The sequence below is a fragment of the Notechis scutatus genome, chromosome 6 (assembly GCF_049901735.1).
Source record: "Notechis scutatus isolate UNSWTSFEM ecotype Mainland chromosome 6, rNotScu1.2, whole genome shotgun sequence".
NCBI lineage: Eukaryota > Metazoa > Chordata > Lepidosauria > Squamata > Elapidae > Notechis > Notechis scutatus.
Window position 1 is genome coordinate 66,308,555 of NC_142014.1, and position 15,540 is coordinate 66,324,094.

Genomic DNA, 15,540 nt, shown 5'->3' on the forward strand with positions numbered 1-15,540 from the left:
TAATCATTCCCAAAGCCGCCAGTAGTCGCACTTTCATTGCATGTAGTGCGACGCAGGGAGAAGCATCAGGTGATCTCGGGGAAGAAGAAGAAAAAAAAAAACCGTAAGTACCACTTTTCCATTGCACGTTAGCCTTCGCCTTCTTCCTCAGGCATGATGGGAAGTGTAAGCCGCGCCGTGGCTCGAGGCGTCAGAGAGAGACGAGAACTACATCTCCCAGGCAGACCCCGAAGGAGGAGCAGCGTTGACGCAGGCGTGGTGGAGTGCGGACGGAAAAAGGGGGGCGTGGCCTCGCAGTCTGTCTCTCGCTCTCTGGCGGACAGGGAGAGAGCGAGCGAGAGGGAAGGAGAGTGTCGCTGTGCGCGCGTCTTTCGGGGGCGGTCGCCATTTAGCGCGGCCAGTTTCCCCCCCTCACTCGGGAGAGGTGGCAGTGAGAGGCCCATCCCCCACTCTCCTCACGAGTGGGAGGGAAGGACGGACGTGAAGAAGCTCCGGCGGCAGGCAGGCAGGGCTGGGCAGGCGCGGCGCCCCTTCTGGGTTATTTCCCCGCCTCTCCTCCCACTCCCTCAGGCCAGGCGGTCTCCGATCGGAGGGTGGCCTTCTTCTCTTCGGGCTGAGAACGAAGCCCCAAAGGAGGAGGGGCGGCGGGCGTCCCGGCATCGCGCGAGGGAACGAACGGAAGAAGAAGGGAAGAGGTGTCGGCGGCGAGGACGGGCCGGGGAGGAGCCTAAGCGAGCGGCTGAGCCGGACTTCAAGGGAGGCAAGGAGCTGGGCGAGAGAACGCGCGCGGCCGCGACAGCCACGGGCCTGCCCTTACCGCGCACCCCACCCCGCTGGTCCGGGGCCTGCCGAAGGCTCCTTCCCGGCCTCTTTCCTCCTCTGACTCCCCCACCCCACCTTCGCTGCTGCTCCATGTCGGCCCTGCTGTTCGGCTCCCCGCTGCAGCAGGATGGATGCGGACACTGACTGGGGAGCCACCTCGCCTCCGCCGGCCCAGCCAGCCACTCCACGAGTCGCCTCGCCGTCGTCTTTGCTCCACACCGCCCGGAGATTCCGGGAGCCGCCTTTGCAGCAGCACCACCACCAGTCCCGAGAACCGCCGCCTCCGCCGCTTCTGCCGCCTTCCGAGCAGCTCTTGGGCGCGCTCGCCGCCTCGCCTTGACTGGCCTCGCGTCAGCTGCTGCAGCGGCAACTGCTGCGCGCCCTGCTGCGCCTGCCTCCCTTCGACATCATGTCAGCGGGCGCTCCGGAGAGCGGTGGGGCGGCGGCGTCGGCGTCGGCTGCTGCTGCTGCTCCTCCTCGCTTCCTCGCCCCGCCGCCTCCCCGCCCAAGAACGGCTCGAGTTCGGACAGCTCCGTTGGAGAGAAGCTCGGGGTGGCCGCTGCGGGGACGTCGTCCGCCCCGGGAGATCCCGAAGGTTCGGAAGGGGCCAATTGCCGTAGCGAGGAGTACCGGCGACGCCGACACACCATGGACAAGGACAGCCGTGGTGCGGCGGCCACGGAACACCGCTTTTTCCGCCGGAGCGTCATTTGCGATTCGAATGCGACCGCTCTGGACCTTCCGCGGCTACAGCCTGCGGCTCCTCCCCCGGCTGCCGCCGCCGCCGCCGCCGGTGCTGCTCGAGGGAGCATCCCGCCGGTGTTGGGCTCTCCTCCCGAGTCTGTCATCCAGGCAGCCGGCGCTTCTGTCACCTCCAGCCAGGCTCCCGCGTTGCTACTACAGCCGCCCGCACCTCTGCCTCCAGCCGCAGAAGTGCCGTCTGGTCCAGAGCTCTTGGTAGCCAAGGAGGTTGGCCCCCTATTAGCCAAGGAGGAAGGGATTGAAGCTGCTGCACTGCCACCTACCAGTACGGCAGGAAGCGTTACCGCTTCGGCCCGGGATCTGCAGGAAGAGCGGAGTAAGCGGCAAGAAGATATCGAGGAGCAGGAGACCAAAGCCGTGGCTTTCTCTCCAGATGGTCGTTTTTTGAAGTTTGACATTGAGATTGGCCGAGGCTCCTTCAAGACTGTCTACAAGGGACTAGACACTGAGACCACAGTGGAGGTTGCTTGGTGTGAGCTGCAGGTACTAGAGTCGGCATTCGTTTTTTTGATGCTGAGTTGGTAGGCCTAAGGCAAGGGTAGTATTCCAATAAGCCATATGTGGAAGATAATACTTTTCCAAACTTTTATATAGCCTATTTTTATGTATGTGGTAAATGATTTAGTAACCATTAATTTGGACTCAAGTTGGAATTCAGTTAATTTCTTTTGATTGATGAAAACACACTGTCAAAGAAAAGGAGTAGATTTTTAGCAGTTCCCCTTTTTCTCTCTCTGCTGTTCTGCACTTCTCCCCCTTTTGCCTCAGATATTAAGTGACCACGTGGAGTAGATTTGAAGGACTTTAGGAAGGAAATAGAATTGCTGAAAAACCGCCTTCTCTTTTTCTGCTGATGGAAACCTAGCAGTTGAGAGTACCTAATTGAATTCTTCCTATCATATATATTAAGGCTGCACAGAGATAATTAAATCGGGAGTGGAATATGATTTTTAAGCTTTGATTTTGTTTCAAAATTATTCCCATTTAAAATAAGGGGTTAAAAAAGAATTAAGGTTTTTGATGAAGTTACTGTTCTTCCAGTAATATCACTAAGTGCTCTGCCCTTTGCTGGGGACCTCGCTTTTGCTTAAGTTTCTCTGTTGGGTGGATGTATGCCAAAAGAATACCACATTAAGAAAGTAAAAAATTACCATAATTTTTAAGGAAAGTGCAACTTTTTCTGATGCCAGAAAGCCCTAGAATTAGCAGGATCTTCAATTAAAATATGGGAAAACTGGCAACTTTTATAGCCAGTTCATGATATGGGACTGGGTTATTTTGAGGAGCTGCCTTCCCTGATGATAATATCTGCCCATCCTGTTCTTGGTAAGTCACAGGAAGCAAGTCTTCTCTGTTGTGGTGCCTACCTTATAGAACACACACACACACACACAAGTGAGGTTTGCTCTATCCCTGCTAATGTTTCAGAAGTCCCTCAAGACCAGGTTATGTTATCAGGCTGGAGGGTCCCCGGGTACCAGTGAAATTCTAAGATGCTCCATCATTGTAGTTAGTATCCACTCTCTCCTGTGCCTTTTTATTTTTAATGATTGTTTTGTATATTTAATAATGATTGCTTCTATATATATTTTTATTTAATTGTATGCTGTCCAGGGTCCCTTTTTGAAAGATGGGCAGCCATATAAATCCAATAAATAAATTAATTGCCTGTACAGCTACAATTGGTTGCAAAATTGCAGGCTAAGCACATGGTACTTTATTTTTAAACCAAAATTAATTACTGTGATGGAATGATATACTTGATTCCATAATAATTTGTGAAATTAGGGAAAGGCATAGTGAATCTGTATCAAGATTCAAAGTGTAATATTTTCTGTATTCACTCATTTACCGTAATTGCTAACTGAAGTATATTTTGCACATTTTTGTATGAGCAGTCTTACCAAGGTTATATTCACATATGGCTTTTTAGAAAGCGTCTTGTTAATCATCATTGATTGGGTATAGAATTCTCAGGTTGGATAAATAGTTTCAGGGTCAATTTTGAAACGGGCAGAGTAAATCAAATGTGGTAGGGGAGGGGAGATGGAGAGGCTAATGAATGGTGAGGATAGCTAACAGATTATCCATCTGATCCAAATATAGAAATTAGAACGGCTATTCACAGGTTTCTTGTATTTCTCTTTCCACAATTCTATATGGCATTTGGATTTCTAAAGTGGTGATTTACATGTAAGTCAAGTGTTTAAGTGTTCAGATAAATTACCAACACCTGACTTGTGGCAACAATTTAGTTACAAATCGGCCATCTATTTTTTTCTTGGTGGTCTATGGTAAGCAATATAGTGGATGATGGTTTGAGGATGTGTTCTTTTTTAACTTTCTATATTTTTAAAGTCCTTTGAAGCAGGAATCAAGTGTGCAAATTGGTAATTTCTGTGGAATACAGGTAGTCCTTGACTTACAACAATTATTTAGTGACAGTTCAAAGTTACAATGGCACTGAAAAAAGTGACTTATGACCAGTTTTCACACTTATGACCTTTGTAGCAGCCCCATGATCATGTGATCAAAATTCAGATGCTTAGCAGCTGGTTCATACTTATCACCATTGCTGTATCCCAAGGTCATGTGATCATCTTTTCGACAAGCAAAGTCAACGGAGAAAAGTGATCCACTTAACTGTGTTACTAACTTATCAACTGCAGTGATTCATTTAACTGGCAAGAAAAATAAAATGGGCAAAACTCACTTAACAAATGTCTCACTTAACAATAGAAATTTTGGGTTCAATTGTGGTTTTAAGTCAAGGACTACCTGTATCACTTATGCTAGTTGAACACAGAGTAATTTGGGGAACATAAAAGATTGTAGCAATTGGATATGCACCCAGTCCTAGAATCTATGCCTTGATGTACTTGCTTTTAATAACTTGGTGAAACTACTATTGGATCTAGTTTGTCTGAAGAGCTTGACCATGATGTAAAAAGTTTGGATTTTAAATGAAATTGTATTTCAAGGTAGATTACCGTAATTTATTATCAAACAACTTACATTGGGTGAAAAGTAATATGGCTTATCTCCTAGGATTTGAGGTTTTGTTTGAATTTTCATTTTATTTAGCAACATTACCGTATTTTTCTCACTATAACACACACCTGACCATAAGGCGTACCTAGGTTTAGAGGAGGAAAACTAGCAACGACAAAGACAAAAGAGGCGGGGTTCAGCTCTATAAAAGGACCACGCTGCCATGGCCTGTATTTTTCGCTCCATAAGATGCACAGAAATTTCCACCTACATTTTGGGGGAAAAGTGCATCTTATGGACCAAAAAAACAGGGTAATTACTTGGTATGCACTATTAGAATTGCTGCCATACCGATGAATTAACATAAAAAGAAAACTGAGATTTAATTGTACAGATGCTACAATTTTCTATTTTCAAATACCAGTACATTTGCTCTACTTGTATTTTTACATTGCCTCTTACCCATAACATTCAGCAAGTCTTACGTTGGAATGATGGAACTAACTTTTTTTTCATAAAGTACCTCATAATGAGAATATCAAATGATAACTTTAAATTTTGCAACTACAGTTTCTTTTAATTTAAAAGTAAACATTCTTCTGAAAACTGAAAGAAGATAGAAGATTCTATTAAAGGTTTCAATTATTTTGAAATTATTTTAAAATAATATATATCTTAAAAATAGGCTTCAAGGTACATTTTGTAGAATGGTCTAAAATGTTTTATTTATATATTTGTATGTAAAACTGGTGCAATCCTGACACCCTCTTGAATTTTAGCAGTTTGGCAGCATGCTATCCAGTTGCATCATCAATAATTGAGAAGGTTGTATCAGCTTTTTGGGGATTATGTGGTATGCAAGATAGGATGCCAGATGCAGTAGGAGAAGTGCAGTTCTGTGGGGCAGGTTTGAGTAGCAATAAATCCATTCCAATCTGATCCTGGCTTCTTTATTAGTGGCTTGTTATCCTATTCTGTTCCCTCCCCCCCACCCTTCTCTATTCTTCTTCTCAATTCACCTACAATATCCTTTGTATTTGGTGAAATAGTGAATAATTCTTGCCTCAGAAAGCAAAAAGAGAGAGATGCTTTACACATCCGCTGTCTATGTATAATTTCAGGTGACTCCTGATTGCATATGTATTCCTATGAAATGAAAGTGGGTGAGTGATAAGAGGTTCTGTTCTGAAGTCCAAGTCTGTTGGCTACGATGGGCAGCTTCTGGGTGGGCACTGAGTGGGCACACCCAGTTTTGTACATCAACCAGAATCCATTTGAACTGGGCTATAACAAATTTGAATAAATAAATGCCACTATAACTCCTGCCCCCTCCCTTCCCGCTTGAGTACTTTTCTCTGCAGTCCTGTTTCACTAAAATCATACAGAATTACTGCTTGTAGGTTAAGGAATCATGATAGGTGTCAGCTAGTAAACACTACATCCCATCATTCACTTGTGGGCATTCTTGATTTTCTTTTATAGCTGAGTTGTGCAGGAAACAGGTCAGAGTCCCTTTGCATTACAGCTGAGGATGCCAGGAGGAAAGAACACATGTACTTCTGAAAATTTTAGGATTATTTTCATCTGACAAATTGCTTTATTTTAAATGTGGAAATCTGTTGAAATATGAAGTGAATCCACATCAAAAGTATTATTAATATTTGAATAATTTTAATTCAATGTCTTTGTCTCAATCAATTTTTCTTATCTGGCTATAACTTATCTTTTGGAATACACTTATAGGTTATGCTGCTTAAAAACTAAAATGGTCTTCAAGAATATTGGGCAGCACTGATTTTTAAAAATAATAAAGAGGTAGCTTATACAAACTTGGAACTATAGGTTAAATCTAATACCATACTTTTGTTAGAGAAGTTAGTTTCTGCTGATGAAAGTGAGGACAAGTATGTCACACAGCCATCCATAGACTTTCTGAATATATCTCCTCAAATTCTCCCCTGGAGGTCCTGTATTGCACATCAGGATTTTACAGGGGGACTGCTGCAGATAGAAGATGAACAGAAAGTCCCATTGCACTATTGGAAATTAGTTAGTTGAGAGACCAAAACATTTAAGTCCAATAATGTATCTGGTTTATTATATACTAGGATAAATTTATAAAATGTTAAGTAGCATTTAATTATTCAGTAATACTGTGAGACTTACCATGACACAAGTGCATTGGGCAGAACAAACCTCAAATCTTCATTGACCTAACAAAGGCATTTGATGCTGTAAACAGGATAACTCTCTGAACCACTTGAGTTGGTATGGATGCCTGAGGAAATGCATCAAGTTGATTCAGCTATTCCACAACAGAATGACTGGGCCAGTCATTTACAGTGGTGATACGTCAACTTCATTTGCCATTTTTACTGGGCGGTAAGCACAGTTGTGTCATAGCCCGAGTCTTATTCAATCTGTTATTTGCTTGCATGTTGTCACATGCTGTCCAGAGTCTGAAGAAAGGAGTGTACATCAGGTACTGATTACATTGCTTTCTAATCTCTGCTTGAATTCAGGGACATATCTCCACATAGTCATTCAAGAAACCCTGTTGATCTATAGTTGATGCTGAACAAATTGTCAGATGCTGCTCTGATCTTCGACCTGATTGTCAACTTGAACAAGACTGAAGTACTTTACCTGCCCATGCCATGTATCAACCATATAAAACAAAAAATCACTGTGGATGACATCCAGATAACATACTTTGGAAGCATCATCTTAAGTGATGGATCTTCAGATAAATTATTCCAGGATCAGCAAGGCCAGCCAGGATCAAGGGCGGTTGCATCCTGGAGTGCTCAATCAGCATAATATCTGTATTTCCACATAGCTGAAAATTTATAGAGCTGTATTATCTCTTCTCTCCTACATGGATTTATTTATTAAATCTATATGCTGCACCTCCCACTATATAAGTGACTGTGCAGCTCTGCCTATGAGTCCTGGACTTTTCACATACATCAAACAATTGGAGAAATTTCACACAAGTTCTCTCTTCTTCATTCATTGGCAAGACCATGTCTTCAGGCTGGAGCTCCTGGATTGTGTGAATTCCATCAGCATTGAATCTCTGACTATCAGAATGCATATGCAGTGGGTGGGAAGATTATCAGAACGGGTGACCACCTTATGTCTTGCCAGTTGCTCTATGATGTACTGGAGACTAGGGAGAGATCTTGAGGTTGTCCATGCAAGCACTACAAAGAATGTGAAAGAAACCCTACACCCAGCAAAACCAACTAGAAACTCTGGCTGGCAAGCCCTCTGCTATGAAGCCTCCATTAGCTTTGAAGATAGACATCACCAAAAATTGACAGAAAACAAGTAACATCTATAATTATTACAACAATGGACTTCCAGTATCCCCATTGAATTACACTCTGCACTTCCAGGCTGGGATTGCAGAGCCACCTCTGTCCACAGGTGAATTGCACAGCAGCTTGTCTTCTTTGAACCTATATATAATATAGAGTAAATATTATAATGGTAAATTTATTCCTGAAGACAGAAGAAAATGAAGTATTCAGTTGATTCTTTTTCGTGTAAATAAAACAACGGCTATAGTCAAAAGCAGTGAAGTCTGATCTTTATTTTTATTGAATAATTTTTTGGTGAAGTAGAACATTATTTTCTTAATATATAAAAGCACACATATGAGGAAATTAACTACTTTTAAAATAATGCCAGTATTTTTTATAAGAAATAGTAAATTTAATCTGCTTGTCAGAATTGAGGACTTCCGTTAAAATCTAAAAATCTTGATTGACGTGCATGGTGCATTTGATAGTTAACAGCTAAATGGAACCATATGAGTTCTGAAAGCACTAGTTCACTGCTGGGTCCAGTTTAGTTTGTTGAAATAGCTTATAAAGGTATATACGGTTTAGAAACCAAATAGTTAAGACTCAATCTTACACAATATTCTCTGTACAGTTGAGGAATCCCTTCTTGTGATTTTATAGAGTAGTTTGACACACAATGAAGTGGCCAATAGACGGACAGTGCTCTAAGGAGGAATTTTCTCCCAAGGCAAAAGCAGCTGCCTCCATAGTATTTTATTTTAGCTGACAATTTATATCTATTTCCCCAATTTGTGAGGTAACAATCTATTCTAAGAAAAGATTGTGCTTTTTTTGCCTGTCTCATTCATATATTATACATTATTAAGGATTGTTGATTTTATGCTGGTGTTTTCTTTAAGATTATTTATATTCATGTTTTCTTATGAAGTAGTGTGTAGCCCTGCTGAAGGAATAGTATAAAATAATACATTATAAAATGTTAAAAAGTAAGGTTAAAGTAGCTTGCTGAATATTTGTTAAAAGCAGAAAACCGAGACAGATTTTCTGTATTCTATTATTATGCCTAATGCTGCATGTATATGGAAGTGCTACATGAAAAATACTGATTTGAGGAAAATATATCACATTTTAATATGGAAAAATGCCTCAGCAGAGAATTTTAAACCTGTATATGCATTCTTATTACTGATTCTCTAATTAGTTTCTTCTACATTTAGAAATAAAATATTGGAAGTTGTTGTATCTTCCCTTTCTTGCCCATTTTTCCGACAGTTCTGTGTCCCTTTTTCATGTCATGTTTCATTGGTACCTTTCAATCCTTTCTTCCATTTTTGCTGCATTCCTTTTCCATTTTTTTGCTTCCAAAAGATAGACAAATATTTGCTGTTTGTTGAGGGATCCTCCTTCTATCCTTAATATGGTGGAATAAGACTTTCCTGTTTCAACCCTTTGATGGAAATTATAATAGCTTTGCTGTTCTATGCCCAGTCTGAGTTTTGAAGACTAGGGCAGGATGCTTACCCTTCCTCTTTTTGTTTCCTCCTCCTCATCTTTTCAGGAAACAAGAAAACACACACACACACACACAATACACACACACACACACACACACACACACAATATAAACACATCATTAAATTTGTCTTGGGAGACTAAACTCTTATAGATTGCATACTATCCTCCCTGATGTGGCTGTGAAGATGGATATGGAAGCCTGGGTTCTGTTTTGTAATGGTTGCATTACTTGGAACCTAACACTTAGCTTGCTTTGTTGCTGGTACTTAAATAAACAGCAGTTTAAACTTAATTTGTTTAGTAAAAACAAGCTAACAATAATGCAGTTTCCCCACTAACTATAGCTTAATTTGTTAACTGACAAATTATGATTAATGAAGGACAGAAATTTGTAATTTGGAGGCTGTACTGAAGGAGAAGGAAGGTTGAGAGACCACAAATTTTGGAGGCCTCTAAAAAAATATATTGTAACTATGGTTTAGTATTAGTTTTGACTGAACGCTTTGCGTTTGAGCAGAAACTACACTGGGTGGATGGAACTCTTAACATGTCACTATTGACAGGGAGAGTAGTTAATTACAAGCCCAATTTTACTTTTATGTGTTTTTGTTGAGTAAACAAAATTTGGCTTGACACTCAATTATCTTACTTACAGGTGTCATGCAAAATTTTAAATAATGATTTGAATCACCAAAATAAATAATATGTAATTTCTTTGCCTCGGCAAGGGAAACTAGTTGTTATAGTAATTATATTTTCTTTTTAATAGTATTTATAGTACAAATGCAGTTTATTTAAAACTTCTGGTCATCAAATTAATTTCTTAATGCCTTTGTTTTGACTTCTTATATACCTATGAAAGACATAAGTAAGAATATTTCTTGAAAACCGAGTCATTGTCCAGTATTGGATATGTTAAAGATTTCAAAAAGGAGTTTGAGAATTTTAAGTAAAGTTGTGATTTTCTATTATATAGCAAATAACTAGGGATGTGCACAATGTTTGCTTTCAAAAAGTTATGCACACAAAGTTTGCAAAGCATCTCATTTCAAATATTGTATGAAACTGCTGTTTTAACTGGGAAATGGTTTGTTCCAAACACAACAAAATATTTTAGCTTGGATTAAAACTGTCCCTGAACTCTGATTACTCAGGTCCACATTCAAAACACTTTAAAATATTAGAAAACAGCCTGTTTCACAATAGTTGTACACTGAAACATTTTTTTTACTATTTGAAACAATAGTTGTACATTGGACAAATTAGATGTATTGTGAATGCTTGGATTAGAAATGAACTTTTTTCTGTATCTATGCAAATAAATGCTCATGTTCGTTTAATAGAAACATAAGCATCTTATATGATTATATGCCATCAAGTCAGCATTCAATCTTAGTGACCATATGGACCTTCTCCAAAATGACCTGTCCTCTCAGGGTGACATGATAATAGTCTTCCAATATTTGAGGGGCTGCCACAAAGAAAAGGGGATCAACTTATTTTCAAAAGCAAGTCATGAAGTAACAGATGGAAACTTAGCAAAGAGAGAGCCAACTTAGAACCAAGAAAAAATTTCCTGACAGTGAGAACAATTTATCAGTGGGGTGGATTGTTTTCAGAAGTTGTGAGTGTGCCATAACTGGAGGTTTTAAAGAAGAAATTGGATAGCCATTCCAAAAATGTATAGGGGTCTTCGGCTTGAGCAGAGGTTGGACTGAAAGATCTACCAAGGTCCCTTCCAACTGTGTTATTCTGTTCCTTTCTGCTTTCATCTCCTTTTCAGCTCAGCAGAGGTTGACTGTGTTTAGAGATACATTGAAAGTCTTGCAGGATGCGTCTGTGTTTAATTGCTGTTTCTCTAAGCCAGAGGTCTCCAAACTTGGCAACTTGAAGACTTGTGGACTTCAACTCCCAGAATTGAGGAGCTGTGCTGGCTGAGGAATTCTGAGAGTTGAAGTCTACAAGTCTTAAAGTTGCCAAGTTTGGGGACCCCTGCTCTAAGCTGATTTATTCTATGATCCATTTGTTTGTTTTGTGGGTTATTCACAGTATTTTCAGGAGCTTTTCCCCAATGTTAAAATTGTAAGGAATCAGTAGTCTCCTGCTTCTTCCAAATTCAGTTCTGCTCCATAGAATGTCACAAGGAAAACCTGCAAGGGCCTGATCTTTGTATACATGGCTATGTCATAGATTCTGAATGTCTTTTCCAAGGCTCCATTCCTATCCTACTATATGTTTTCCAGGGCTTCATTATTAATCCTAAGTACTAATCAGTGTATTTTTTTTCACTGCTGGCTAATTTTTTGTTAATATTTGATCCTAAAAAGCAGAAGCCATTTCAATATCTTTACTACCAGTTCTAAGTCTGTTTGCTGTGGTTATTGTTATTAATTGGTTTTAAATATTTAATATTAGATTCATTTTTTTCTTTCACTTTTATTACTAGCATTAATAGTTAATTTGCACAGGTGCTTATATTTCTTTCTCCAGTAGTAAAACCATTCAGTCTCCCTCAATGTATGCTCCCTCAGCATCTAATTTGAATAATTAAAGAAAAACTACAGTTTTATTGATTTACTAATCACTTTTGCCATGTTCTGTAGTTTCCTATTCTATGTGTAGATTTCATATGAGGACAATGAAAAGTTCTGGGGTTTCTTTTTTCCTCAGAACATTAGACATCTTGACATGGTTGACACAATTAAAGATCTATATAATCAGTGATGTGATAGTACCTGGCTTTCTCAATTAATGCAGCATGAATCAGCAATAATGTTTTTTTCTCAGCAGTTTCTACAACCATCTTGAACATCTGGCATCTCCATTTCCATATAGCAGGGGTCCCCAACCACCGGTCCGCGGACCGGTACCGGTCCGTGGAACAAGTCCTACCGGGCCGCTGGTTTGCTGGGCGCCGCCATCTTGTTTTGATGCTTCCGGTGAGCTTTTCCGGGTAGAAAGCTCACCGGAAGCACTTTTTCATCAAAACAAGATGGCGGCGCCCAGCTGATGTCGGTACCGGGCCGCGCCATAAAAAAGGTTGGGGATACCGGGCCGCGGCGTAAATAAGGTTGGGGATCACTGCCATATAGGACTCTAATCTGGATTATCCTAAGCATTATTTTGCTAGGATATGAAATCAAGGATATTGTCTGATAGTTTGCACATTCTGTGCAAGTCTCCTTTCTTTGGTATTGGTATATAAATTCATCTCTTCCATTGTATTCACCACATATGCTGGGTTAGTTTGGCTAAAACCTTTACAGATTCTTCTGTTGTTTGCCATATATCTGTAGTTATTCCGTAAATTGTTCACAGAATAACAGAGTTGGAAGGGGCCTTGGGCGTCTTCTAGTCCAATTTCCCCTGCTCAAGCAAAAATTGCTGAGTTCCAATTACCAAAAATTGTTGGTAATAACCGGAATGCTAATCTAATGTAATTCTTTAGTATCTGAGGTTCTTGTAAATGGTGACATCTTGTAAAGTATATTGAGTACTAAGATCTTTACCATACAGAATTTTGGGGTATTTCTTCTATGTTTGATTTTTTTTTAATCAGTTGCTGTCTGTCCACTAGTGTTCCTTAGCATTCCAATCTAAAGTTGGACTTCCTTCTGAGTTTCAACAAGTTTTGGAAGACTTTTCTTTTTCTTCCCTATTTGTTTCAATCTTCAGTGCTTTTGGCTATAGCACTTTTCCTTGTCTTTTCTATAAATTGTCTGAAATTCTACGTTCAGATTTTTGTTTTTCATGGGTTTGACTTTTCTTCCCTTCTTGGCTATTTCAATGAATGTCATTCAATTGCTTTGGGATTTCAAAGCAATTCCTGATATTCTCCTTGAAAATAGTCTGTTGAAACAATGGAAGAAAAGGAAGGAAAGAAGGAAGGAAGGAATCCAATGTTCTCTGCCAGTTTCCCACAAAGAAATTCAATGGGGAAAACAGCAGGAGGTCAGAAATCACTCCCTTTGCTTTTTGGCTGCCTGTGGTCATTCTGTTTCTCCTATACGCTGCTTCGAGAGTCCAGGAATGGGTTAAGCTCCTCCTTCTGATGTCATAGAGCTGAGTCTGCCAATATAAAAAGCCAGTCTCTGGCTGGCCCGCCCATCTTTTGGCTCAGCTTCTTGTCTGAGAGCATACTCTCTGGAAGAAGTGCTTTTAAACAGCTAAAGGAAAAGTTTGAACTCAAAGAGACAGTAATAAATTTAAAATCCAGCTCCCAGAGATCCGGTAGAGCTCTGTCTCCAGGAGAGCGGGGATCTGCTGTCCTGCAGTGCCGAGGCTTCAGCCCTGCTGCGCAAGGACTGCGGACCCAGGGAACGTTTGGAGGAACCTCCCATGCAGCCTCACTGATCGCAACCTCGTTGTTGCTGCTGCCAGCCAAGGCACTTTACAGCTGACTCCGGAGCTTCGTTCCTACTGCTTCTCAGCTGTTCTGGCTTAATTCGATCTCTCAGGGCCTGGTAAGAGCCTAAGAACGAAGATGGTGGCTAGGCCATCCCAGGGCCACCGTACATGGCGGATGGCCATTTTAGAATTGCTGGGTGGCCATTTTGTTTTGGGGGAAAGTGCTTCCCCAAGGCCTCAGTCTCCTGACTCGCCTGGCCTAGGCAACAGGTAGCACCTACATGGGGGAAGATCACAGCACCCTTGGTGTCTGCTCTGTTATCCAGATGGAGAGAGAAGCCCCCCAACCTGACCCCAAAGGACTGTAAGACTCCCAAGCTCCTTTGAGGAAAAAGAAAAGACAAAGAGGCCTTTCTGCTAACAGAGAGGCTGCTACAATGCAGCACTTAAGGAACAATTTTCAAAAGGTTCAGATGCAGGCCCAGATTCAACATGCTTCTCACTCTGGGGAGGTGCACATTAGCCCTGTAGTTTCTTCCAAGGGGGGTGAATCTGCTCACAGCCACCTGTTAGCTTGGTCCCTAGAGAGAGTGGGGGAAGAACAGTTAGAACAGTTTTCCCAGGACGTAAGCAGATCAGGGCCTTCCTTTTTTTTTTTTTTTTTTTTTTTTGAAATTTTATTTGGGTTTTCACAAAAACAAAATACAAATAAAACATCTTTTTTGAAAATAGCATGGTCCCAGGTTATCACTTCTTCATACAGACACAAAACTCAATTTCATGCTCATTTTTATATTCTATTCCATATCTTATTACCATTTTATATTTTCTACATAGTTTTTCCCCTCTTCTAATTTTCTCAACTTTGTTTTGATTATCTCAATTCAAATCATTATATTTATACTTTTGTCTGTCTTGTTACAATTTCACATTATCTTTTCTTATTAAGCAAATTTTTCCCTGTAGTTACCAATTAGAATATGACACCTTTATATCCTTTAATTTTATCCATTCAAGCTCTTATTTAAGCTTCAATGTATAGCTTTAAGATTATAGCATTCAATATAATACATAAGTTCCAATAGAATTCTGCTTGGTACATTCTTAAAACAGACACTATATTCTTAAAAAGAAAAAATATATATATGTAAATAAAACACATTCCATTCCAATTCAATTCTATCATTAATATGCATTAAAATCTTAACATCTTTAACATTTCTTTTCAATTGAATATCATACTGCTTTGGGAACACTTATAAACTTTCCATAGTTAATTCTTTTTTTTCCATATTTCTCACTTATATTTTTATAAATCATTACTAATAATTAAAAATGTTCCCTGAGGGCCTTCCTCTAGATAGGCTATCTGGGGGCCTGGCCCTTCCTTCCTCAGTAGTCAGGGGACTCAATGGGGGCATCGGCCTAGGCCTGAAGCAACCTACACCCCCACAGCTGTAGACCTACGTCCTGAGGAGAATAGGCCTGAGGACCTTAGGGAAATGGTCTCTGTAACCATAAGGCAGGGCCTAGCAGAAGGATTTAAACAATTCCTTCACTCACAAGGGGAAGGCATGTCCTTGTTACATCAGGGTTTTCCCCAAGGGGTCCCCCATTCTCAGAAGGGTGTTCCCAGACAGCAGTTCTGTTTCCAGCCCTCCCATTCGGAGTGGGGGGAGGAAAAAGTGGAAGACCAAGGCTTCTGGCCATAGTCGCTCTACTCATTCTGAGGAAGAGGAAGGAGAACTCATAGACCCCAATATGGCTGAGGAAGAAGACTGAGGAAGAGGAG

At 40.9% G+C, this 15,540-nt stretch overlaps 1 protein-coding gene across 1 annotated transcript in view; it reads left to right on the plus strand.

Moving 5' to 3' along the window:
* Positions 1-315: 315 nt before the first annotated feature.
* The window catches only part of WNK1 (WNK lysine deficient protein kinase 1), a 119,953-nt gene continuing 104,728 nt past the window's right edge, over positions 316-15,540 (plus strand). The window contains 2 exon segments of the mRNA XM_087968580.1: positions 316-1,322; positions 1,325-2,067. Of these exon segments, the coding sequence (XP_087824706.1) occupies positions 1,232-1,322; positions 1,325-2,067 (834 nt within the window). The 5' untranslated portion in view covers positions 316-1,231.